Source organism: Styela clava, chromosome 4 (genome assembly GCF_964204865.1).
Source record: "Styela clava chromosome 4, kaStyClav1.hap1.2, whole genome shotgun sequence".
In the NCBI taxonomy this organism is placed as follows: Eukaryota; Metazoa; Chordata; class Ascidiacea; order Stolidobranchia; family Styelidae; genus Styela; species Styela clava.
This window is the reverse complement of record NC_135253.1, coordinates 17815818-17843194: the sequence shown is the minus strand read 5'-3', so window position 1 is coordinate 17843194 and position 27377 is coordinate 17815818. Positions and strand designations below refer to the sequence as shown.

The following is a 27377-nucleotide window of genomic DNA, read 5'->3' as shown; positions in this document are numbered from 1 at the left end:
TTGACATATACTAATGGAATTTTGAATAACCCCATTTTTGATTTAGTCAGATGCGCTCATGATAGAACTGTATTCATGCCTTGGTCGAATAAGCAACATAGTTTTGCTAAATCTAGAAAAACAAACTTGTTTTGATTTATAATATTACCTGTTTACATATTTCCTCTGTGCAAATCTGAACGATTTGTCAGTATGAGGTGTAATGATATATGCAACGAACTGTCTGCATATCTCAGTTTCCTCCAACTGGGCTCTTCAATGGTGTAGCTTCGGAGAATCAGAAAAATTCTTACATTTCATGGCAAATCGAGTTGAGAATTATTGGTGCGGACAGGAAATTCTTATGAAACTGGAGCTTTGCTTGGACAAAACATTCCTGATTATAAGTCAATATGTTCGACTTCAAATATCTGGGTGTGGAACAATATCGAATAAAGAGCGTTATTCATAGATAACACAACAACACTTCGTTAGCAACAACAAGAATTTACTCCCACCGAGCCATTTCCGCAGCATTGCTATGTTAAATTGACAATAATTGCTTTAAATTCTGGTGTCAACCTCTGTCTATAGACATCTATATGGCAGACTAAACCAGCAACTTTTATTTAACCAACTTTTCTAACACACTCTAATGGCACTTGTAGACCAAATTTATTGTCTCGCAAAAAATAATCCACCAAATGAATGAACAAAAAACATGTTGTTCAGTAAAATGATCAGAAGGAAACATCACCTGATACATAATTCAAGAAGTATTTTGGAAAAGTTGTTTCAGGTCGAAGTTCATAATAATTAATTATATACAATTTAAATTGGCACAACTTTAGAATAGCAGCACGAAATGAACTGAGCACGTTGAGGTGCAGAACAGCACTAAGATGCTTGAAATTATAATGAAAAACAAAAGTAGGCAAATAATCAAAGCATCAAGATTTATTATGCATTCAACTGCCTACAAAATATGTAAATGCTGATCAAAAACATATGACAGCCTTCCAATGAATGTCTTCCAAAAGTAACTTAGACTGGCAGTTAAATATAGAATTCTAATCAATTTGAATGAAAAAATTTTACACTATTCTAACAGACATGCTGAAAAGTGATTTGTGATATGTTTTCAATGATATTATAATTGACTTGAAAGAAAGGAATCTCAAATATCCCAAAGTCGCTGTCAAAATTTCCAAAAAAAAAGATTCAATCTTGCCAATGTTTTTAAGTAAACATTTGAGTCTGAGGCAAAATATTATAATGATAAAGTCGGATTTTAGAATTACTACGAGTAAGATGGCAAAAATCTTGACTCGAAAGCATTGCTATAATTTACTGGAAATCAAAGCAAAAAAGATAAGCTTTGATAACATTATTCATTTTGGCAAATAATATAAGATTCATCAAAACAAAGATTGAGATTAGTTGGGCGCTCAAGAGTATACATGCAACAGTTCTGAAGTTGAAAACAGACTTGGTTGTATCCACTATAAAGTCTCAGGAAATGACTGTGACAATTGTAAGAAAAGAGGCAGTTATATAAATTGCAAAAATTAAGCATTAAGATAGGTTACATATTCTGACAATGTCACAATTCCGACAAAATAGTCACCACAAACAGGGCAGTTATATGTCAAGATTAAAGCACCAACGTTAGAACGTATGAAATAAAAAGTAACAAGAGGCCTGTATGTAGCACACAGATGAAATAAGAGAATAATAGGTTGTTATTATGTGGACAATATAAGGAACTGTTCCGATTTTTTCAAAAGAGGACAGTATGCATGAATTAGTATTACTTGCGAGTCATTTTGGTGCATGTTCGAAGTAGCTTATTCAAGTAGCAGGTGCTTGAGAATAATAAATATTCCATTGCAAAAAGAATGAAAATCAAGTTCAAAATTCTATATGAATCTGGGGAAAATTTTGTTCAAAGCCAGTTTTGTTCAAAACGAGTCAGTTGAATGTTTTTTAATATAGAAAGTTTCATTGAATAGCATTGTTCTATTTGAATAATATCCCAGCTAGCTATATTTTGAATGCTACCAAAAAAAAAATATCAACTACTAAATACATGCAACTAAAATGAGTATGAGACCACTGTTTAGAACAGCAATTTTCAAATAAAGGCAAAACTGAACAATAAATCTGAAAATAGGTATAAATGCAAAAGCGATTGATCCGATTTGTTGAAATATTTTGTATCCAAAATCTGATGTACAAAACGGTTCAAAAAGGCTAAGCAAATTCAACAAACAGAATCGACAGCATGCCAATTATCAAACAAATATTTAGTCCATGAAATCGGAGTCAACCTGTTGGCGCTTACGAAACACATGACACGATTCTGTCATATTCATTTGAAGCACAGAGAAATTAATGGCAGGAAAATTTCAAGTCAAAATAAGCATTAGAAAAAATATTAGATTCAGTGTAGCATTATAAAGATAACTGGAACATATTATGATAACAAGCTAAACTTGTGAAAAAATATTGTAAACCAAGGTATTTTGAGTTGCAACCAGGGATGGCCAATTCGAATAAAGTATTCGAATATCTCGTTATTCGAATATCGGAATTAGCGTTCATAAGAATATCGGATATTTGTGTGACGTCACACATTTTCGACGCCGCTTTGAAGACGTTTCCGTTGAATGAAAACATTCTGGATAAAAACCTGCGCGTGATTGTTTTCATCGCTCATCAGCGTAACTTGTTATTTAGGCCGTAAACGCCTTTACCTTTGTGTTATTTTCTCTAAAACGAAAATTTTCCACAAATTTGTTCCACGATAACGATGACAATTATTTTATTTTTGTACGCGCACGGAATTGGAATCTGTTGAGTACGTTCATCGGCGGCGAGTTTCTAAAGACAACGCAACTTTTTGATTGAATAGCGGCAATTTAAAATACTGAAAATAAAACCGAAATTTAAAAAACGCTCTTCTAGGCAGTGGAACCCGCAAAATTTTGTGTGCCTCTGGCACACATTATGTTTGGTCGGCATTTAGAAACATATCGTCACGAATTGAGGGCGGGATTTGCCTGATTATCCATTACTTTAAATTGCCGTCGAATATTTTCGTGTTAACATGATACAAGGTTTGAAACGCGACTTTTCCCCGGGGTTTGAGGATGTACCGGTATATAAAATAATCAATCTTAAAGTATATTCAATCAATTTCATTGTGATGAAATAAATTTTACTCTGAAATGTTACAGCAGATTTATGGATTTTTCGAACGGTTCTATCTAAAAATAATCAGAATGGCAGCATTTCGATTGAGCGGAGTCACTGTTAACAAGTACATCTAAATATTTGCCGAATTCGCAAAATACGGATCAAAACATTATTTAATCCGACAGTTTACCACACGTTTTTATTTTTATGACCGCGGATTGCAATGGTATATAAGAGTGGTGAGGATTTTATTTTGTCGACGCAACCGCAGGTTAAATTGAAGACAATTAAATTAATAAAGCAAGACATTTTAAATATGCTCGTATCGGTCACGAATTCATCGCTTTGCACAACAGAAAAATATATATTCGTTGTTATATTATTTGTTGTAAAAGTCGACTCTTTAAACAGGTGGCATAATGCGGCGATGAAAATGTATTTTTAATTTACTGCTAAACTTTATATGTATATTCATTGTATGAAATGAATTATACTCTACACTTAACAGGATTCTATATCATTATTTGAGATTTTTCTAACGGCGATAACGAGTTGGCAAGATTGCAAAAATACGTATTGAAATTAAATACATCAGGCAGTTTATCTCGTACTTTTAGGTCACAGATCGCCGTGGACCGAATAGTAATGTTTTTTTTTTGGCATAAGAATAAGCAACCCGAGTTACGTTGGACACATTAAATTAAATAAAGATATTTTAGAATTTCATAGTTGTCACGGATTGAATATTTTACTTAACAGGATGATCATTATACCCTGAAAAGACGGCTCTTTTAACGAGCGACGAATCGCGGTGGGTGTTACAGGCGGCAATGGGAATTTCCGATTTCGAAAATCCTGGCTGCGCGGCTGGCAGTGGTGGTCATCTATCCTCTACTAATTTATTTTTAATTTCAAACACAACAATATGTTACACATAATAACAATATGGTTCACATAAATTAGTATACAAATATACTGGTAGGTAGTAGAATACTCTAGGCTTAAATATTAGAATTTGTAAAGGCATAACTGATTTTCGATTGTTGTTGCTTGTTTCAGTTGCCTGTATTGCCAATAAATTTTATTACTCTCAGAAAATATACACAATTATCTGAATACAAGTAGTATTTTTGTAGACTTGACTATTATCGTAATATCATTGTACCAATGATAGAAAGCATCAGACAACTCCTTGGCTATCTTTTCATATGGTCATTTGTACAAAGTGAATAATTTTAATAAACTGACTGTGTCACAAGTTGCTGTTATTTTTTATTGATAGCTATAAACTATCAATTACTTTGTGTACATATACTGTTGGTTTGTGGCTTTATTATGATATTTCTATTGAAGCTTATTTCCTAATATTAAACCAAAAATGTGTTATTTTCGATTTTAGAATGTATTCGGAATTCCAGATTCGAAAACATTATTTTAGAATGTATTCGGAATAGTTTAGTATTCGGAAATGGCCATCCCTGGTTGCAACATTATCAAATATTGCGGTATCCAGTTGCAAGTCATATTAAAACATAAAGTCAAGGGTTTTTGAGCAGTATAGAAAAGGAAGACACCCCAATAGTGTGAACTGAGGTCCCTGGTGTGGCTACCACTCTACCAGTCTAGATTGAGTGTCGGAATGAAACAGACCATTTCATTGGATATATACAAGTTTGAACATTATAGTGTGTTCTGCACAACAGAATGTTCAGTCAAAATCCCACACAGTCAAAACTGAGGAATATGAGGAATATTTTAAAAATGCGATCAAAAGTAAAGAGTGGAGATTTGACAGTCAAAATATAACTTGACTAGAAATTGTTTGTAGAACATAGGGGCATATAAGCTACTATTTTGGCAGCGTAGTTTGTTTATTGTAATTGTCATATTTTAGGAGTTACAAATAGATCAGTGACTAATATTACAGAAATTCTATAGTCAAAAAAAAATGTTTTTACAGCCAAGCACACAAATTGGGATTAGTAGAATATGGTCAAACAATCTATCTCAAGTTTGTGCCACATGAAATGAGGAAATATATTAGCGAATTTAGTCTTCATCCAACATTCCATTAACAACTCCGCTGTCAGTTTCATCTTCATCAATGACCATTTCTCCTTTCTCATCTCTTTCTGACATCTCTTCCCAGTCATTCTATGGCAAAACAAGCAAGATTCAATGAAAACTCGCAATTCAGAGCAAAGATAGATCAAGGAAGTATAAAGAATACAAAAAGTCAAGTTTCATGAATAGACAATGTTGAAAATATGAGTTCAAAAGTGAAAACTGACTCCGTTTGCATTTTTCAAATAAAGAAATTGCTATAGACAAAGAAAAACATTAATTTTCACTCTCTGCTTTTCAAGGAGTAAGTTATGCCAAGTTCAAAATTATCGCCAAGAAGATCGAAATAACTAAATCCATAGCAATTTAAAATTAACTTGGGCTGTTCTGACGTGGACCAAAAATGGACCGATGATTATTTTTTGAAATTTAACAAAAAAATATTCTCATAGCAAATAAAAATCAGAAAAATAAGAGGTAATGAAATTTGTGAAACCAACTTATACGAATACATTCCATTTCCATATAATTTTCAACAATATAACCTCACAGAAATTTTCACCCAAACAGCTATCGTGTGAATTAGATATAGAACAAATAAATCATATTTTGATCATAAAATACTTACATCGGAGGAATCAGATGGATCAACGGGCAAATCATCCATTAATATATCTTCTTGCTCATCTGAAGATTCTGTCATAATAAATATACATGAGGTGATATACGCTAGTTAATTACACGCTAGTATAAAAAGCTAAGCAGCTTCCGAAATGGAGAATAGAAATCAGGGTACTTCGGGTAGTTTTTACATTGCTGAATGAAAACAGTTTCCAAATACTGAACCCTCAGATATTATACCAAGCAGATGGTACTCAGTTTAATCGTATTTGAACTATGGGCCCTCCAAATTTACCTTTACTTTGTCATGTTCAAAACTCTTCCATTGAAAAGGGAAGGTGGTTTCCGAAAAATTTAGCTTAAGATGAAATTAAAAAGTGTTGATTGATGATCAATTGATGAACTTCATGATTAGAAATTAGGCAGGAGCCCGGAGGTTAACAATATTGAACTGCTGACAAAAACCGAAGAAGCTCGTGGAACAGCAGCGTTCGGTGGAACGCAGTTGAGAAACGCTCGACTAAGACAATGATAATATGACCACAATCTCATTAAAAAAATATCTTACCATCTTCATAGACAAACATTGGTGTTGTGTCAATTGTTTTATTTTCTGCTGATTTCTTCGATTTGATTTGAGTTGTGAGAAGTTCTAGTTTTCCTTCTAATTTAACAAATCTGCTGTGAGTTTCTGTTCTTGCATCCATCAATTGATACAACTGACTTAGTAACGGAACAAGATCTGGCAACTATAAAATAGATTTTTGTTGTTATAATAGTCTGGGCTGCATGCTGTGGAGTCGAGAATTGAACAATTTTGATTGACATTGGGGTCAAAGGTAGAGGCAGAAATTTTCGTATGAGGAAGTCAGAATTATAGACTTTTAATAGTGGTAATCGAAGTTACCATTTTTGACTGAAAAACTGTAGAAAAATTGCAATAATTTGTAATAACTGCTTTCACTGAAACAAATAGAAAATTCTAGTTCCTATTTTGTTCAATATTTTAGTAATTCTACTGATCCCAGCATTGGATGGCAAATGTCGAACAAAATTTTTAAATGGGATTAATTACAATATATTTATAACAGGGAGGTTACAAACCAACAAATGTGTGATAGTCCACTATATGAATATTAGACTATTGTCATTTTTGTAACAAGTCAGAATTTTTGTGACACCATAGGAGTAGCAATAGTCATAACCGCACTGAATTACGAGAATTCACCAATGGTCGATTGATCATTCCATCTAGATATTTTTTCATTCTCAATTCAAGTCATTCTCAATCCACCCTTTGAAATGTATATTTGAAATGTTTGAAAAACTGAATGCAACAAAAAAATAAATCTTACCGTCATAAGATACGAAGAATGAACTTTTAATGTTATTCTCATCCATTTCACAAATTTAAATGCTCTGGAAATAAGGAAAATATAATTTAAAATACTGAGCCATGTTCGTTTATATTATTGGGTAAAGCAAAGCTGACAAGACGGATTAATGCACTCGGCCAGTAACTAGTCCATGTTAAAATGTGAATGGTTAACCAATTATTTGTCAATGAAAGAGACAGCGAGTAACTGTATGGCCCTAAGATAGTAGGGAGTAAAGATCGAGATTCCACCACTCGCAGCGATTGACAACTTTTAGCATGATGAGCGAACCACCGAAGAGCCAGTTGCCAGATTTTGGCGTTTAACAATAGATGAAAAAGTGAACTTACGCAGCAGGAGAAGTTTTCATCCTCGTAGTGAGATCTTGTATCAGTGAAACAATGAGAGAGAGAGGAAGTCTAGCTACTGTGTTGTAGATCAGATCTTCATTAGTTTTTTGTAGAACTCTCTGTAAAGAAAAATGTTTTTAAATTGAGTTCAACTTGAAAGCAAGCATTTTCTATGTAACTCGTTTTTCCTGTGGTCACTCGAGAGTCTTTGATATTCATAAGTTAATAAGTGAACATAAAGTTAGAGATTCACAATAGCAATATAGTTAGATCATAAGATCCAAGACCCGATTTCAGCTTCATACACGTCACCATGCACAGACACCAGATCAGGTAAGCTTTGCTGTGCCACAAAGATCCTTCCTTATGTGTATATATAGCTGACGTTGGCAAACTATAGCCAGAGGCCAAATCCGGCCCACTGGGTGATTCAATCTGGCCCTACAATAGGCTTGTTAGATTATGATCGTAGTCTGTGTAGGTTGTATTTTAGGGACGCGAGGAGTTGTAATATGGGACGTTAACAAAACTTTTCTTGCTCCCTCAACTAGACAGCGCGCTTTTCACACCACTTTCTTTTGTCTCGGTCATGTGTAACTTTTTACATCACACTTACATGGCCCGTCAGTCTTGGTGGGCAAAATTTTTGGCCCCTGGTCTAAAGACCTTGCACACCCCTGATATATAGGCATGAGTGAGAGCAAAGTTTTTACAATTTTCACATGAAACTAGCATTCTATACCAAAATCATTAATTCCAAATAGGCGCCTTACATTTAATATTTCTTTATCATTGCTATGAAGACCTTGAGCCAATAATACAGACAGTGAATCAGCACGAGGAGGTTGTTGTTGTTGTCCATCTTCTTCCTTCTTTAAACCAATCGCATTCAATCTATCCTCAAGTGTCATCTGAAAAACACAAACATTTCTCGAATTGGACGGTGAATAAAATTTAATACTAATAACTAAATGTAAGCAGGAAATGTCACCAAATCATATTTATTATAAAACTCCAATTTGTTTAAACAAACTTAACTGAAGATGAATTGGAATTAAAATAGAAGAATTTGGGTTTGAAAACTTGGAAGCACTGCGGATTCAAATTTCGGCCAAGAAGAGAGAGAGAAGAGAGGGCAAAACTTCACTTAAATTTCAATTTGCACATGGTTCTTCAAAGAAATTAATATTAACTACTTGTTTCAGGATAACAAAATTTTATACATATAAATTTGTACTCCTATCTAAATTCTAACGAGCAAGAATGCATGATACTCACTCCCAAGCACTCCCAAGAATTAAAAAAAAAACTCTGGACTTTAATACTAGAAAAAAGCCTCATAAATGTAAAAAGTATCCTTGCAGTATATTACAGATCGGGGGTGGGAACAGTTTTTGGATCAGGGAACAAAAAATCTGCCCACTCAGACTTGCGGGCCATGTAATTGCGGCGTGAAACGTTACACTTTTTGAACAATATCGACAGTGTTACAAAAGCAAAGTATCCTTGCAGTATAATGATTGTAGATGCTTCAAAAATACATACAAACCTCTGATTCACTGGTAGAAACATTATTCTTCCTTCGTTTATGTTTGATCGTTGATGTTTGTTCAGACATTGCAGATATATCTTGAGCGTGACCTGGTATTCCTGGTGCTAACGTCACAACTTCATTTTTATTTCGAATCGGTTCTCTCGTCTGGAATAGAACGCAAAAGATTGATTGAGACTATACGCAACAACGCGGCTATTTTTAAATTACCAAGATTTTGTTCTACAATCTCTTCCAGCAATTGCGAACCATCATGGTTAAAAGATCATTGATCCTTATTCAAGTAATATTCAACGAAGAAAGGGACAAATAAAATGCTCCATAAATATGCAGTTTCATTATTTTAACACTCACTCATTCACGTGTTTCGCTACGACCATGCCTGGTACAGACAGCCACTGACATTTAACTATGTTTAAGGAGTCTATTTCTGCAAGGAATGGAATTACCAAAAATACACCCTGGGTATGGTATTCCCCAAAAAAAATTCAATTTTATCAACATTTCAACAAAGAGATTCATGTTTGGGAATGAGAATATATGGTATTTCCAAGAAAACCCATCAAATTCTAACCATGAGCAATCAAAGAATCAAAATCTTACGGTTAAAGCATTTTCAGGTTGTGTGATTTTAACTTTCATTGGATCTTCTCTTATTATACAAACATCCTTTGTTGTGTAGTTGTCAAGATTCTGCAATTGTGAATAAGATGAAGAATTCATTATCACAAATTATAATTCATTTTATAATTGAATTTTTTACAAAGATCAAATTTGGCAGTAAATTACAGCAAAAAAATATGCAAGCAATTTTTCAAATTCAGGAACAAAACATTTCAATTATTTTACAATTGTGAAAAATTAAATTTATGACAATACCTCGTCTGATAATGTGGTAGAAGCGTGTGTGAGATACCTAAACCACAATGCTCAAAACTACTTGAGAACTTGTATTACATTCAATTATCAATGCTAAATAAATGCTATTTCAACACATTTAATTTCCAGTATATTTCCATTTTCTTATTTCCCCACTTAATTGCAATTCATAAAAAACAGGAAACAAATAACTAACCAATTTTTCGAAAATAACTTTTAATGTCGTTCCATAAGCGATCAAAACTGTAGCAGTCTCGCTTTCTTTTTCATCACAAAATGTTGCTGATAATATTTTGATTTGTTTTGCTGAAGGATCAACCACCTTGACAGTCATTTGCACATTAAGTGGTTTCTTGATTTGCCTGAAATTAAATTCCATGTTCACAAACAAGGGGTTTATATGTGGAATTTTATAAATTCACCGTTCTATGGGGTTGGCTTATATGCAAGATCAGTTTATATGTGAGGATATACAGAAAATCAATTAATTTGAGAGGATAAGGACTGTCCTGATAAATATTAGTTTTCTATCTCCATTAGTAAACAATCTCATTTTCTCAAAATATATCTAAAATTTTGCTTTTGTTTCTGTACAAGACTGTTGACAAACAAATTAAGTCAAGTAGTAGGCATTGCAGCTCATGTGTGATTAATTATTTGTGGAAATGAAAATAATGTTTTAACTCCATTAAATCTGTATGTCTAAGTGAACAGTTATCGACGGTATAGGCGGCTGCCATAGTTGCCAAGTCACCTCATGTTATTTAAGGTCAGCTTCTCTATTGGTAAAGTCTAGTTAGTGCAATCAGGGGAATTTCATAAGAATCGTTTCACAAGAAGTTTTGTGCAAAATTCGCAAATGGGCTGTCACAATCCCAAAAATTTGCGAAAAGAAAGAGTTTTTCCGCGATCAATGTGATTGACACAGATTATCAGATCGTCCGCTAAATGCCCATCCAAGGAAAATGATCAACAATTACAAACAAGTCAAGTAATTCCAATCCTCCATAATTATAAGTCAAAGAAGTCAGTTTTGAAACTGTAGCAAAACTCAAACAATAAGAAAATTTTGAAAATATAAATTCAAATAAAATCTCACCCATTTAATGTGTGTGAAAATATATTTAATTCTCCTTCATTTGTTAGAACAAGTAAAGTGATCGGATTATCTTTGCTCGTTGGTGATTTCAAAGCCATAGATATCGGTTCGGAATTTAACGAAAATGTCGCAACAGCAATTTTTCTGTGTTTTCTTTGAATTTGCCTGAAAATAAAAGGTTGGAATAAAAATTAGAACAATTTCATCCACATCTAGAGAAGAAAAATACAACTTTTTAATGTGTCTATTGAAACAGATATTTAAAGAATTTTTTCATCAAATTTGAACAATTTAGAAGTTTGTTACCTTGTAAAAGTATGACTTCTGAAATTTTGTTGCCAAATCTGGCTTAAATAATTAAACTACAATAGTGAGAGTTTCCAAATATTGTCACAGGAGATTAGAAAATATGTTTTCGTTTTCGAATAAAATACATGCTCTCAGTTGTAACCGAGTTTATTCAATAATTTTACTGTTTTTTTTTAAATGACACTGATAAAATCAAAAAAATATAATAACACCAGTATTTTGATAAAAGTATTTCAAAGCTCCAACTCAATAACAACTCACCAAATATTCACAACTCTATCTTCAATTGCAGATGATAAAAAATATAAACCTTCGACCATTTCTAGAGGAGTTGCATCTTGTCTTTGTGATATTGCCGGTATGTTAACATACATTAAATCAAGAACTGGACTCGCATGACCTACGAAACTCTGAAAAATTGAAATACTTCGAAATAATTCATCGAAATAATTTATTCAGAGTTTTATGTATTCCAAATGATAAACTATTCGACTTCATCCATCTTTATTTATAACTAGATATATTTCGCCTGAATTTCCCCTAAAGAATAGATAGATATTCACTGATTGAATTATATATTGCAAAAAAAAAATGATTGGTCGTTTTTTACTACTTTTCTTGAGTGTTCCAAAGAAAGCAGTTACTGCATAGTAGTATATCTGGCGCTCCAGAAGTGTGTGTACTAATATAGGGGCAACTAATTTTGTTCGCCTGCTGAGACTGAATGAAACCTAGGGACATGGGTTATATTCACTTTGCTAACACAGACTGCCCCCAAACTCGTAATAGGACTAAAATGAGGAAAATCGGAAGAAAATTATGGCCTAACCTGGTAGACAGACACACTACAGGAGAACCCTATATCTTACCCTCAATAATTGTTTTGTTTTCAAATCCCATAATTTGATTGTTTTTCCAGCTGAAAGTAATGTTGAGTTGGGACATACGCACATACTGTTGACACCTCTCTTATCTGCTTGCCATTTACTAAAATTCAATAATAAATAATATTAAAAAAATCAGTTTATTGTGACCAGAAACACGAAGTATAACTAACATTATATTATGCATGTCTAATTCTCGAAGAATGCTCAAAGTCGCATCGCCGATTACCATTTCATGTTTGAGGCAAAGTTGTGAGGTGGGTGGAATTTATCATGGCATTTATAGTGGCCAACAATGCGCTAGACCAGGGTTCCTCAAACTTTTTTGGCCCGAAACACGCTTTTTATCTTGCCTCGCGGAACACCACGAAATAAAAAGGAAAAACAGATGAGTGGCTCCCAAAAAATTAGCCTTTATGGTAAAATCAAAAAGTTTGCTGTAAACTAGTAGGCCTATAGTTAACAAAAACGCCTGACTTGCAGACTGGCACAAGCCCTGTCCGCCTGTTTGTCATCAATTGGGAGCTAAATTAACGACCCAGAGGTGCCAAAGTATGGTCGTTGCGATCACCATGACCAGAAATTTAGTCACGATTTGGATCCCTGGTCCGCAGAGCAGTCCGAAGCAGCTCGAAGAACAGCAGTGTTCCGCAAAACACAGTTTGAGAAACACTGCACTAGACACCTACAGTTCTGGGACTATACTCAATAACCCTTCAGTTCCCTGTCTAATTGATACTGGATAGTGTTGAATAACAAGAATAGAGGGACTCATGAATAAAAATACTCAATAGTGAAATAAAGTTCATTTGATTTTGTTTTATGCCAGTTCATTAATCTATAAATTATAAAATATGAGGAGTTTTGAATTTTTGAAAATTTTGAGTTAAATTTTTGTTCGGTGCAACAATTTGCTCAACTATTTTTTCAGCGTTTTTAAAAAAATGACTAGTGAAAAATCATATGTGTAATCATACCAGATGGATTTATAAGATTTCAGATCCCAATGTACTATATGTTGATCTTCTGAACTTGAGAGTAATCGAAACTCATATGGATCCCAGCATATACAAGTGATTTTGCCTGTATGTTCTCCGTCCTGAAATGTAAGTTGGTAGTATTGTACTGTATTGTATAGTATTGTACAAAAAAAAAACATTAAAATCAAAAGATTCATTTAGAATAGCCAAGTTTGACTAAACGCAAGACTGAACAATATCACTGAACGCCAATATCACTGTTTAAAGTATGTACGAAAAATATTTTTAAATTCGAAAACAGAATCAGAAACACGTAGGAGTTTGATTATCTTCTAGTAAACTTAATTTTTCTTCAGTTATGCAAAGGATAATGAGGGACATGTATTGCAGAAAGCAAACATATTCAATAATTTTAAAATAGAAAAAAATTGATAAGCTAAATCTTTGAATATTACTCCAAATAAAGCATTTAAGCAGTCGCTACAAAATTTTAAAAGCACCCGAATCTTTTTATTATGGCAGTGTCTACTCAGTTTATTACACGATTGGTTAATTAAGTGATGAGTATGGATTCTGAAACTGAGATCTTAACCTGTGTTGCAAACATAGTTAAGCCCAGCGCTCTAATTCCGGCCACACATAGTTATAACTTACTAATTTCCCAGCAAGTTCTCCTGTTAAGTATCGATAAAGTAAAATATCTCCAGTTGCCGTTCCTAGGGCAATTATATCTTCGGTCTTATCAACCTCAAACGCTTTAGATTTTCTTTTCTTCCCAGAAGCTTCATTTTGCTAAAAATTATTAAAAAATGTAATTGTTATTTTATCATCATATCAATAATTTTAAATCTCCTAATTATTCAACATTGGTGAAAAACAGATAAAAATCCAACAAGAAATCTTTACCTTTCTCTTTTCAATTCTCTGCTGAATTTTCCATGACAGGCAAGTAAAAGTTGACGTCAAGTGACTCGCAGGAGTGTATTCAACCTTTTTTGTTCCCGTTTCGACATCCCAAATATGCAATACACCGTTGAGTGAGCAAATTGCCAAATTATTTTCATTTTGAAAAGCCGTGCAGTTTGTCTGATGTGTCATTTTTCAAAATATATCTCAACACGACTAGTTTTTAAAAATAGTTCAATGTTTGAATCAGAAAATCACCGCTGACCGCTGATCACCAAATCAGTCCCGTACTTTACTACGATTGTAAATTATTTCTTTGCAAATATTACTACTGATTATACAGAATATTATATTATTCTTTTTAGAAATATATATATAGCATATGCAATAAAATTTTGAAGTGCAAAATGGGAAGACCTAATTCCTGAATTCTGTGTGTACTAAGAGAGACAAGATAAATTTGTCTCAGTACTGCAATAACTTCTCAATATTTAGAAAAAAAAGATAATTTCAGAATTTAATTATCGCAGTATTGTGCTCTTGCTATAAATTTAGCTTATTACTGTGAGACACCAATTGCAGAATTGCGAAGTATCACAATAGTAAAAATATTTCGAATTAAAATACAAAAACAGCCCAAATCCCAGATGATTCTTACAAATTTCAAATAAAAACAAAAATTTGCGAACGAGTTATAAACGTTTGGGTTCAAAATTATGACAGTACTGCAGTATAACAAACTTCACTATTGTATTACAGTTTTAGATCTAGTGTCTGAGTGTAGTTTCGTACCTAAAGTACTTTTAGTGGTCGTGACAACAATTTTTGCATATTTCAAACCCAACACCCACCTGACTACGTCATTCAAAGATTACGTGACTATGACGTCGCAGTGATGTAGTAAGGCCCTCCAAACTACAGCGACTATGCGAACTGTCATCCAGGACGGGTATTGTTACAGCTAAATTTAAGCTATGATACTCTGGTGTATGGTACTTTGAATTCCATGCAAAGTCAACTAAAGTATTTAGCAAAACGTCCTATCCAGTTCATTGATATAACTATTAAGAAAAAATAGTCATATGCGACGCAAACCAGTCACTATTTCGTGAAATACCACCCCCGAAAAACGATGAAGAAACAAGCACCAACCGGTCTTTGCACAATACTCGCACGTGCCTAATCCACATCACTGTGGCGCAAGGCATTTGAGCGACAACTAGCGGGAAGGTTGTCGAGCTGTAACGACACACATGCTGTCACCAAAGAGCTAAAATGCATTCAAGCGTCTCATCCGTGACCATGGTGTCTGTTTACATACTTTCCGCCTCGATAGCGTTTCGTTGAAAAGTTTAATTCTAATTAAGTATAGGTTGTTTTTTTCAATTAGTTTATATAGTCAGATACCGGCAAACAGTGGCCTAGTCGTCAAAGATCTTGTTCAGGCTATACATAATCTGGATAGGTTGATAACTTTAGGTATTCTTATTATTTTAATCAATCAATCAATTTAAAGTAGGCTATGTAGTTTTGTTGCATCTTGGATATATATGCGTTTTTGTTTAGCTAAATAGCTATATTAATAAACCTACGTCTTATTATAACATCTTTCATGGCGTTGTTAATTGATAGTTATCAGTCATTCTAACATTTGATACTTGAATATTGAGGTAAAATATAATACACTAGAACCAGACAGTGGTTCTCGAACATAGGATATGGTTTGACATAGGCCAGAAATAATTTATCAAATATCCATGTGAATGGAAAAATTCATTTTAAATTTTTACTTTAAAAACAGATAATTTTAATCAATTAGAAATTTATTTTTACCATTTGAATATAGTCATAACAATGTGAAGTATCCTTAAGTCTTCCATACTAACCCAAATCAACCAATAATGCCAGTCTTGAAAATTCCAATTGTCCATAAATTTGGCATCATATCACACAGCCAACGATTGGCTTTGCAGGAACGATTATTACGACAAAACTATGCACGAGAAAATGCAGCAGCAGCTGCTGCCGGAGCTCACATTCGTGCAAACCCTTTAGAGGTTTGTGAAAAGTTTGTCCAGCGATATAATGCATCGACTTTTGAGGGCCAAGAACCACTGAGAGCAGAAGCTGAAAGGATTCTCATTCACAGTAAGAGAAGAGCAGGAATTCTAACTCAAGGAGAAGGAGATCATGTTGACTTACCAATGGCTTGGTCTGAACTTGCAATTCTAGCACAATGTAAAGGAAAATTGCAAGAAGACTGTTTTGAAATATTGTGCCAGTCACTGAACCATGCACCTGTCCATGAAGAAAATATACCAACTTTGTTTTTTCTTGCTGAAAGTACTTTATACTGGTTACGTACTGATACCATTAACAGCACTCAACTAAGAACAGCTGAAATCAGACTTTTAAAAATGGGATTTTTAGTTTTTGTCAGATTATATTATCATCACTTGGTTAATAATCTCATCCAATTAGATGAATTTAAATCTCGTTTATCAACCTATTTAGAAGGAATACAAGACCATGAAATGCTGTATAAATCTTACCCTGGAGTTTGGCTCGCAATCCGATTCATATCTCGAGTTGGAGGTATTATTACTGCCCCACATACAACGGAATCTCAAACAAAACAAAATGAAGACGACCCTAATGTGATGCCTACGATTCTGATAAGACCGATTGTGTATCAAGCGCTTCATGTATGGCGATGCAAAGATAAAGAAATTGGTTTGAAAAGAGCTATTCTTGATGTTCTAATTTGTGCGAAAGATTTTTGTCAAGAAGATTGGGTAGACTCACTTTTTGCTTTGTCAATATTAGGGGATTCTGCAAAAGCCAATTCATTTGTTTGCAGGAGTTTTCAAGATCTGGCAAGAGGAGTCGCTGTTCCTATAAGCCAAATAGCAACACCGAGAACAACAGAATTCATGATGTCAACTGCTTCTCCAAAAAAATATACAGCTGGCAATGCAACAGATAATTTAGAGGAATCAGCACGAGATGTTCAATCCGACTCTTTTCAAAATATTATGCAGGGAATGATGGCTGATTTTGATTCATCTCTTGGCAAAACGCCTCGTGGACGTAGCACAAAAAGAAACACAACTGCCGAAAGTAATTTTCAATCTGAAATGAATCGCTCGAAAACTAATACTTATAATCAAAGTTCTAACTTGCCAGGAACATCGCGATTGACTCCCACCCGAGGGTCAGGTATTTCAAATCCTAACACTCCCAGGAGTGAAATGAGCGAGTCAATAGTAACTGGAATATCCGCTTGGGGATGGGAAATCGCCTATCAGTATTCTCAAATTTTGACAGATATTTGTCTTCATGGGGCAACAGCTCCAATACAGAAATTAGCCATGCTCGGTAAATGGCTGGATGCTGATGTAACTACTTTTCGAGCTGGCGTTCCTAATTTTTGTATTGAAAGTTGCGGACTAGTTGATCTACTTGAATATCGTAATCCTCGCATCGATCCTTATGACAAAACTTCATCTAGGGGTGCTGGCTCCAATCCAGCAGACTGGAGTTGGAAAGTACGTTACGGGGCACTTTCTGGTTTGCTGCATTTGACACATGCACTTCGAGAAGATAAACTAAAAGAAGGAATGCGCTCTGCTGCTTGGTCCTTAATCGTATCTTTACAAGATTCTGCAGCGACTGAAGATTGTGTTCTGGAAGCCTTACGTGTAGGACAAGTTGAATATCCTGATTTTACCAAAACCATAAGAAGCAGCACATCATTAAATATATGGTCTCGTATATCGCATTCACTTACAGATCATTTCCTGTTACCAACTCTTCCTATTCCAAGAAGCCCATCTTCACTGGCTAACCCTTCTTCCCAAGCTTTTCATAGCGATACTCGCCAAAGCACTCGAATCAGTCCAAGAACGAAAGAAACATCACCAGGTAAACAGGCAAAGCATTCTGTCACATCGCCAAGACAAAAGCCTCCACCAAACCGGACAACTTTGAAAGATCATCTTGAAATACCTAATAATACAGATAAAATATCAACTGAATTTCATAAAAGAAATGCCCTCAATCTTCAGCGAGTGATAGAAGATCAATGGAGAAAACAACTCATAAAAGAACATAAGGAAGACGAAAAAGTGAGAATGAGAGAAATCAAAGTTAAACAAAAAGAAGAGGAAATACACATGCAAGAGGTTGCTGAGAAAAGAAAAGAGAAACTGCGAGGGAAGATGACCAGAGAGTTAGCTCCATATGAACTCCCATGAACAGTTTTATTAATCCATCCGTTTTTATGTTTGAGTTAATTTTACCTCAAAAAACACTGTTAAATATTGTTAAATTGAAGCACTTATAACAGAGTAATCTCTATTTTTTGTTAATTTTCGTGATTTTTTTTTCTAGTCAATGATCGTTCAATTAATACATGCATGTATTCAGGCGCACTATCGATAAGAATAGTTTTGAAGCATGGCTGCCAAGTGCTTGTTAATTATGCGCGAGTGAATGTCAGAGTTATCGCCATGGTAGGAGGTTCACATAGCCGCTCGTAGGTGTAGGCTGCCTCAACTATCAAGTCCATGCATCTGAGATGAATGGCACGGACTGGCAAGAGACTATAGTTCGCCATCTTGTCATTCCCTTGAGATAAATAATATGAAAATCCGTTCCCATAGATGTCAAGATGATTCTAGTATATTAACCTGCGACTCGCCAGTCAGCTTCCCCTGATAAGTTAGTTGTTAAGGTCTAACCTTAGACCTTTTTGGTGTGCCATAATATAAAACAATCTGAAAAATGGCTGCTAATGTCTAACTATTTGAAGCCTATCTCAACTAGTCTCGAGCTAACGGAACACACTGCCCGTACATGCTTATTAACTATCATTGAGTTTGTATGTTAGTATCTTATTCAGAACGAATCTACGTGAGAGCGTTGTCCTAAAGATAAAAACTGGCTGTCCACGTGCCAATCCGTTTCCCCTCACGAAGAATTTCATTTAAATGGTGATTATTGGATGTGTCACAGTTTTGTTCATATAACCGACGCACTCAGCACTTCCATGCCCTTGTAGTTTTTGTTAGAAATACACATCGCGATAGACGTTGCGAATGCGCTTTCCGTCGCATTTCTAAGCGCCTTACGTATGTTAGTATGGTCGAGTCTATTAAGTTCATCGGATGCATCTTAATTATTACCAATATCAGAGCCTCTTCGCACTTCTCATACTCCGGCGAAATGCCATACTCTGTACGAAGAATATTCAACATATTTGTTTAAACTTCAAATTCATAGTGTTCTGGTATGCAGTTATTTTTTGTTTCAAGTTGGCTTTGCAAATAAAACATAATTGTTTTGAGACGTCACAATGTTCACTATTTCATAAATAAAAAAGAGTGAAAATGAAAATAAACCATTATTTGACCGGAATCTTCCTAGATTATCGGTTATGATATGGATCATTTGATCAATATGCCTTCTAGACGTTTTGTAATAACGAGAACAAGATCAGAGAAGGTTAGTTTATACCTGATAAAATGAAGAAGAACCCAAGTTGGAATTCATAAATTACATGTGTTTACAATCGCAGATTTCTTTCCTCTGGTATGTGTTCAACCTATTTCTCTGCATTCTGTTTGGATTCATCTTGCTGGTTTGGGCAATTCTCGCTCATCTTGCTGAGGATGGCGTGTTTGATCGCGGAGAATTCTCCGGAGTAATCAAGCGTGCTGATATCTTTGTGTACCTTCCCAGCGTGGGTACGAGTTTCCAAGTGCAGTTTTAAGTATTCTGTGGCATCTGCAGCTGCCGCAAAACCATGGCGGTATTTCCATACCATGGCCGCTACGGCCAAACTCATGGCAACTGACTTTTTAGCTGCCACAAACCAATGTCGAGCTGCCGTTACCGCGGCAGCAAATTGAAAACCAATGGCAGGTAAAATTTTGCTGCCGTAACCGCGGCAGGTGGGCCGTAAAGACAGGGCTGTCTATTATGGTGACAAATATTGGGTAAGTTGGAACGTTTTTCTTATGGATACAGTTTTGATTGATTTGGGGTTAGGGTTTAAGTAGATATAATTCCACATGATCAATTAAAATCTGGTACATTAATTTGTGAATATACCGTTAATACTGATTACTGAATACTGAATAGCGCTATAAAACCATGGCAAGAGCTGCCGCGGTTCGTTCGTGGCAGGAGCTGCCATGAAGTGGTAAGAACTGCGCCTCCGAGTTTCGTGGAATTTTCTTGTTGCTTTCGCAGTCATCTTGGAGATAATTTTGGTAAATATCAGTAACTCATATTGTGGTTTATTGGAGTATTTATTACTGATAACCTAAGGTCGTGTTTTACAAACCAGGTCATCGGACTGTATGGGGCGATTTGTGTTCATCGTCAAAGGAGCATCATCGATGATTTTCCAGATAAAGAACCGAACGCATCAGTTTGTTTCATCTATGTTTTGAGAATAGTTATAGTGTTATGCCTTACTTTAGGCGGACTGTTATTCCTCGTGGATTCGCCAATAAGAAGCCACATGTCGTCTCTGATGGAGTCGGCAATACCCTGGGTTACTGAGACAACGGATCGAAATATTATGGACGTTTATCAGGTTAGATCTTATATAATGCGAAAGTTATATATATAAAGAATGTTGGTAAAGTGCCATCATGAACATTCCGTCTCTGAACACTCGCCCACGATTATCTGGTTATATATCCGCATGCATAATCTGTATTCCCGTCGATGAATGTGATTTTTAATATTGAAAATACCTATATATATAATAACAAATTTCCGATAAATATCATGGATCGATGAATACACAATTTTATACAAAATATGTTTTCAATGCTTTGCTAATTTGCCGTCATTTTCAGAGTACATTTCAATGCTGCGGACGTGAATCCCGCAAGGATTGGATCCAGATCGACAACGATAGGGGTATCGTCCGGGATTGGACACCGCAATCCTGTTGCATCAATATATCAGATTGTTCTTTACCTTCTGAGAACTTTTTTACTGACGTTTCAACATTTGCTATGTTGGGTACTACGACAAGTCCTGTCGCAAATACCCCAATCCCGTTTGGAGAATATTTCAATGAAACTTTTGACAGAGGATGCAATAAGGCCATTCAGTCATGGCTAATTATTCATGGTTTATTGCTATTAACCTTTGCATTCGTGCTACTTCTACTTCATATATCTTGGGTGATTTGGCGTAGAAATGCCCGACTTCCGTCTCTTTTCCGTGGATGCTGTGAATCATATAGAAGAAATCGAGTTCAACCAATTTGCCTCAAAGTAAACGAAAGTTCAACGGATTCGAATATCAGTTTGGTGTTTTTCGAAAATGGAGTCAAAAACAACAGCAGTGAGACTATGAACCTTAGCAATGTTTCCAGTTTGGAGAACAATAATGTAATTAGTAAAATGCCTGAATTGCCTTCAACGTCACGAGTGCAACTTGAAAGCAGAATGCTCACTCCAATAGACAATCCACCACCAGTAATGAGTACCATAAACGAAATTAAAAACAGCCCTAAAACTTGGAGAGGAAGGGCCAAAATCAGCCGATCTTCGAGAAGCTTGTCTCTCAAAGATTACTTTGAAAACGGCGGCATAAACTTACGTGATGAGGCTAGGCCACGACCTCCTACACCTGCTAAGATGCCACCCCAGTTCCTGAAGTTTCATAAGGATATCGTCGTCACCTTTAGAGCTCCCGAACTGGATTTCCCTGAACCTGTTCCTACTACAGACACATGGGTAACGCCAGTGCAATCAGACGCTCCAAAAGTTAAACGAAGTATCAATGGTGACAAACTCTCCATTGTTAGCTTGGAGAGTCTTGAGGAATGGTAATGTAATACCACGCCTCGCTGTCCTGTGCACCTATAGATCAGGGCACAACTCCTAGACTTGGTCCGGGAGTGGAAATATTAAATCATACTTCTATTTTTCTTTTATTTAATAAAAACGTACACAAACCGCAAATGTGTTTTGTCATTACTTAAGTCAGGCAATTTTTCATGTTTTCTAATGATAATGAAATGACCGTCAAATTTCATGCATTCATATTCGACATTTGAGGCTTCTGAAAGTGGGGATTTTACAATTACCAACAGAAACTAAACGCCGTTCAGTCAACTTAACATTTTGATCAAAACTAGAAAAATGTCGCGAGTGCACGAAAGTTTTCAAAAATCTTGTTATGTCCCGAGCTTGAGAAGTCGGAGTCACAATTTAATAATGTTCATTTAATTGTTCTATTGTTATAGTAACTGAAATACAATACGCATTTGCTTTAATACTATATTGCTGGAAAACTGTTCTCAAAAGTCCTTTGCAGCATTCAAAATCAGACGAAATCAACCAGTCACTTTTAGATGAATTCAGATAATTTTATGTCTTAGTTTCTCATATTACTCCTTGTTCTTCAGTTTTGCTTCTTCTATAATCCGACCTCAACGCTGTAACTAAAACAAGCGCCAAACAGCTTGCAACTGCTGGTAAGGCAGCTGCAGACACATCGTTCACTATCTTCATAAGTGATCTTATTATAACAGAATACCTAAAAACCAATACTCCGGTAGTTATGTGAAACCAAGATATCATAATAAATGGATTGCTCGGATATCCTATTTCCAGAATAAGTTCAGTACAGCATACTCCAACTAACGTATTAAACATATTTGCCGATGGATATGAAATAGTTACTAAGTAAACAAGGCCGAAAAGATGTCCAATGAACACTCCCACGGCACAGATGAGCATCCCAGTGACACCTGCAACGAAGTAGAGAGCATTAAAGATTAGTTAAGTGAGAAAGGCAATGTTCATTATTGCGCTTTACGACGCGTTAAAAATTAGAGGGACAGCACATTTGTATCCACGTAGATTGGCACCTGTACATTTTCAGTCATAAACTGCACCCAAGATATTTGAACTTGTGAGTTTTCATTGGACCCATGGGCATTTTCACCAACCGACAATTCCACTCGCGGCATTTGCACCCTCAGACATTTGTTTACTCCAATGTTTATTTGCACCCACGTACATTTGCAACCTCGAGCATTTGCACCCACAGGCTTATGTAAAGCCGGATTTAGAGCGAAATCACGCCTGTAAATAAATATGACAAACTTGTCCGAAAAAAGTAGACCAGATACCGTGGTTTCGCTGTTTGTCAGGATTAAATATTTTTGAAAGATATTATAACAACATATCCGCGATGGATTGTTAACAAATTTGGGACCTCCTGAAGTATGCGCCCCAAGATGGCGCACAACCTGAACTCAGGTTGTGTACCAGGTTAGGGTTCAGGTTATGCGACATCTTGGTGCGCATACTTCAGGAGTACCAAAATTTGTTAACAATCCATCGCAGAAATGTTTCCACATAGGATGTTTTAATTTGAAAATAATATCAAAATAATTCTGTTTGACAACTTACAAACTACTGTTATTTCTTTCTTAAATTTGGAATAATCCAACAACCAACCGACAACGATAGATCCAATCGCTGAAAGTAGTGCTCCTACTATTCGTATAGCTCCTGGATACGAATCAGACATGTTGAGAAATGTTCCCAACATCATAGATGAAATCAAAGGTACAGATAAAGCGAAAATAGAACATCCAAGACTTCGAACTATTAGAATCAATACAACATTCAAATTTTTTAAAGGTTCCAAAGCAGTCGTAAAATTCCCCATCAAATTTTGCTCTTGTGTTCTGGTATTTTCTTCGAGTTGTAAATAGTTTTCCCGCGATAAACTTGGTGGCGATGGAGGATTATTTCTAGAGAATAAACACATTATCACGGTAGAAATGCATAGAAGAAAACAAAGCGGCAAAAAACTTTCCATGAATATTTGACGAACTTCGCTTGATGAAATAAACTGAATGTTGCTCTGAGTGGTGTTGTGAAATGCCACAGGAAAGAGAACGGGAGAAATCGCGACTAGGAACGAATATACGTGAGAGCGATGCCATTTAAAATGTGATTTTTGGAAGTGTCACAGTTTTGTTCATACAACGGACGCACTTAGCACTTCCATGACCTTGTAGTTTTTGTTGGAAATACACATCGCGATAGTCGTTACGAATACGCTTTCCGTCGCATTTCTAAGCGCCTTGCGTATATATGTTAGTATGGTCGAGTCTAATAAGTTCATCGGGTGCATTTTAATTATTATCAATATCAGAGCCTCCTCGCACTTCTCATACTCCGGCGAAATACCATACTCTGTACGAAGAATGTTCAACATATTTATTTGAACTTCAAAATCATAGTGTTCTGGTAGGCTGATATTTTTTGTTTCAAGTTGGCGTTGCAAATAAAAACATAAGTGTTTTGTGACGTCACAATATTGACTGTTTCATGAAAAAGAGTGAAAATGAAAATAAACCATTATTTGACCGGAATCTTCCTAGATCATCGGTTATTATATGGATCATTTGATCAATATGCCTTCTAGACGTTTTGTAATAACGAGAACAAGATCAGAGAAGGTTAGTTTATACCTGATAAAATGAAGAAGAACCCAAGTTGGAATTCATAAATTACATGTGTTTTTTATCGCAGATTTCTTTCTTCTGGTATGTGTTCAACCTATTTGTCTGTATTCTGTTTGGATTCATCTTGCTGGTTTGGGCAATTCTCGCTCATCTTGCTGAGTCTGGCGTGTTTGATCGCGGAGAATTCTCCGGAGTTATCAAGCGTGCTGATATCTTTGTGTACCTTCCCAGCGTGGGTACAAGTTTCGGTGACGTTTCGTGGAATTTCCTTATTGCTTTCGCAAATATCTTGGAGATAATTTTGGTAAATATCAGTAACTCATATTGTGGTTTATTGGAGTATTTATTACTGATAACCTAAGGTCGTGTTTTACAAACCAGGTCATCGGACTGTATGGGGCGATTTGTGTTCATCGTCAAAGGAGCATCATCGATGATTTTCCAGATAAAGAACCGAACGCATCAGTTTGTTTCATCTATGTTTTGAGAATAGTTATAGTGTTATGCCTTACTTTAGGCGGACTGTTATTCCTCGTGGATTCGCCAATAAGAAGCCACATGTCGTCTCTGATGGAGTCGGCAATACCCTGGGTTACTGAGGCAACGGATCGAAATATTATGGACGTTTATCAGGTTAGATCTTATATAATGCGAAAGTTATATATATAAAGAATGTTGGTAAAGTGCCATCATGAACATTGCGTCTCTGAACACTCGCCCACGATTATCTGGTTATATATCCGCATGCATAATCTGTATTCCCGTCGATGAATGTGATTTTTAATATTGAAAATACTTATATATATAATAACAAATTTCCGATAAATATCATGGATCGATGAATACACAATTTTATACAAAATATGTTTTCAATGCTTTGCTAATTTGCCGTCATTTTCAGAGTACATTTCAATGCTGCGGACGTGAATCCCGCAAGGATTGGATCCAGATCGACAACGATAGGGGTATCGTCCGGGATTGGACACCGCAATCCTGTTGCATCAATATATCAGATTGTTCTTTACCTTCTGAGAACTTTTTTACTGACGTTTCAACATTTGCTATGTTGGGTACTACGACAAGTCCTGTCGCAAATACCCCAATCCCGTTTGGAGAATATTTCAATGAAACTTTTGACAGAGGATGCAATGAGGCCATTCAGTCATGGCTAATTATTCATGGTTTATTGCTATTAACCTTTGCATTCGTGCTACTTCTACTTCATATATCTTGGGTGATTTGGCGTAGAAATGCCCGACTTCCGTCTCTTTTCCGTGGATGCTGTGAATCATATAGAAGAAATCGAGTTCAACCAATTTGCCTCAAAGTAAACGAAAGTTCAACGGATTCGAATATCAGTTTGGTGTTTTTCGAAAATGGAGTCAAAAACAACAGCAGTGAGACTATGAACCTTAGCAATGTTTCCAGTTTGGAGAACAATCATGTTATTAGTAAAATGCCTGAATTGCCTTCAACGTCACGAGTGCAACTTGAAAGCAGAATGCTCACTCCAATAGACAATCCACCACCAGTAATGAGTACCATAAACGAAATTAAAAACAGCCCTAAAACTTGGAGAGGAAGGGCCAAAATCAGCCGATCTTCGAGAAGCTTGTCTCTCAAAGATTACTTTGAAAACGGCGGCATAAACTTACGTGATGAGGCTAGGCCACGACCTCCTACACCTGCTAAGATGCCACCCCAGTTCCTGAAGTTTCATAAGGATATCGTCGTCACCTTTAGAGCTCCCGAACTGGATTTCCCTGAACCTGTTCCTACTACAGACACATGGGTAACGCCAGTGCAATCAGACGCTCCAAAAGTTAAACGAAGTATCAATGGTGACAAACTCTCCATTGTTAGCTTGGAGAGTCTTGAGGATTGGTAATGTAATACCACGCCTCGCTGTCCTGTGCACCTATAGATCAGGGCACAACTCCTAGACTTGGTCCGGGAGTGGAAATTTTAAATCATACTTCTATTTTTCTTTTATTTAATAAAAACGTACACAAACCACAAATGTGTTTTGTCATTACTTAAGTCAGGCAATTTTTCATGTTTTCTAATGATAATGAAATGACCGTCAAATTTCATGCATTCATATTCGACATTTGAGGCTTCTGAAAGTGGGGATTTTACAATTACCAACAGAAACTAAACGCCGTTCAGTCAACTTAACATTTTGATCAAAACTAGAAAAATGTCGCGAGTGCACGAAAGTTTTCAAAAATCTTGTTATGTCCCGAGCTTGAGAAGTCGGAGTCACAATTTAATAATGTTCATTTAATTGTTCTATTGTTATAGTAACTGAAATACAATACGCATTTGCTTTAATACTATATTGCTGGAAAACTGTTCTCAAAAGTCCTTTGCAGCATTCAAAATCAGACGAAATCAACCAGTCACTTTTAGATGAATTCAGATAATTTTATGTCTTAGTTTCTCATATTACTCCTTGTTCTTCAGTTTTGCTTCTTCTATAATCCGACCTCAACGCTGTAACTAAAACAAGCGCCAAACAGCTTGCAACTGCTGGTAAGGCAGCTGCAGACGCATCGTTCACTATCTTCATAAGTGATCTTATTATAACAGAATACCTAAAAACCAATACTCCGGTAGTTATGTGAAACCAAGATATCATAATAAATGGATTGCTCGGATATC

The 27377-nt window shown here is 35.6% G+C and overlaps 3 protein-coding genes across 3 annotated transcripts; 2 read left to right on the top strand and 1 right to left on the bottom strand.

Annotated features, from left to right (window-relative positions):
- Positions 1-637: 637 nt before the first annotated feature.
- LOC120325994 (WD repeat-containing protein 43-like) lies at positions 638-14557 on the bottom strand. Its single transcript, XM_039392186.2, has 15 exons — positions 14198-14557; positions 13946-14083; positions 13289-13410; positions 12297-12414; positions 11689-11837; positions 11119-11283; positions 10216-10381; positions 9744-9833; positions 9138-9287; positions 8362-8499; positions 7589-7707; positions 7218-7281; positions 6431-6611; positions 5870-5937; positions 638-5331 (listed from the first exon to the last, which is right to left on the bottom strand). The coding sequence occupies exons 1-15, from the start codon at positions 14387-14389 to the stop codon at positions 5227-5229; spliced, it is 1965 nt and encodes a 654-aa protein (XP_039248120.2). The 5' UTR covers positions 14390-14557; the 3' UTR covers positions 638-5226.
- A 1420-nt stretch (positions 14558-15977) lies between these two features.
- On the top strand, positions 15978-18567 carry LOC120325993 (transmembrane protein 232-like). Its single transcript, XM_039392185.2, has one exon. It carries the CDS (start codon positions 16099-16101, stop codon positions 18451-18453), a length of 2355 nt encoding a protein of 784 aa, XP_039248119.2. The 5' UTR covers positions 15978-16098; the 3' UTR covers positions 18454-18567.
- Positions 18568-24630: 6063 nt separating this feature from the next.
- LOC144422088 (uncharacterized) lies at positions 24631-26616 on the top strand. Its single transcript, XM_078111892.1, has 4 exons — positions 24631-24707; positions 24781-25017; positions 25095-25346; positions 25615-26616. The coding sequence occupies exons 1-4, from the start codon at positions 24645-24647 to the stop codon at positions 26599-26601; spliced, it is 1539 nt and encodes a 512-aa protein (XP_077968018.1). The 5' UTR covers positions 24631-24644; the 3' UTR covers positions 26602-26616.
- The last annotated feature ends 761 nt before the right edge of the window (positions 26617-27377 follow it).

Excerpts from the sequence above, each read along its gene's own strand:
- LOC120325994 (XM_039392186.2), bottom strand. The coding sequence starts at position 14,389 with ATGACACATCAGACAAACTGCACGGCTTTTCAAAATGAAAATAATTTG. Across the intron at positions 14,084-14,197 it reads AGAGAATTGAAAAGAGAAAG|CAAAATGAAGCTTCTGGGAA; the intron begins GTAAAGATTTCT and ends AATAATTTTTAG. Across the intron at positions 5,938-6,430 it reads AATGTTTGTCTATGAAGATG|AATCTTCAGATGAGCAAGAA; the intron begins GTAAGATATTTT and ends TTATTATGACAG.
- LOC120325993 (XM_039392185.2), top strand. The coding sequence starts at position 16,099 with ATGCCAGTCTTGAAAATTCCAATTGTCCATAAATTTGGCATCATATCA.
- LOC144422088 (XM_078111892.1), top strand. The coding sequence starts at position 24,645 with ATGGATCATTTGATCAATATGCCTTCTAGACGTTTTGTAATAACGAGA. Across the intron at positions 25,018-25,094 it reads ATATCTTGGAGATAATTTTG|GTCATCGGACTGTATGGGGC; the intron begins GTAAATATCAGT and ends TTTACAAACCAG. Across the intron at positions 25,347-25,614 it reads ATATTATGGACGTTTATCAG|AGTACATTTCAATGCTGCGG; the intron begins GTTAGATCTTAT and ends CGTCATTTTCAG.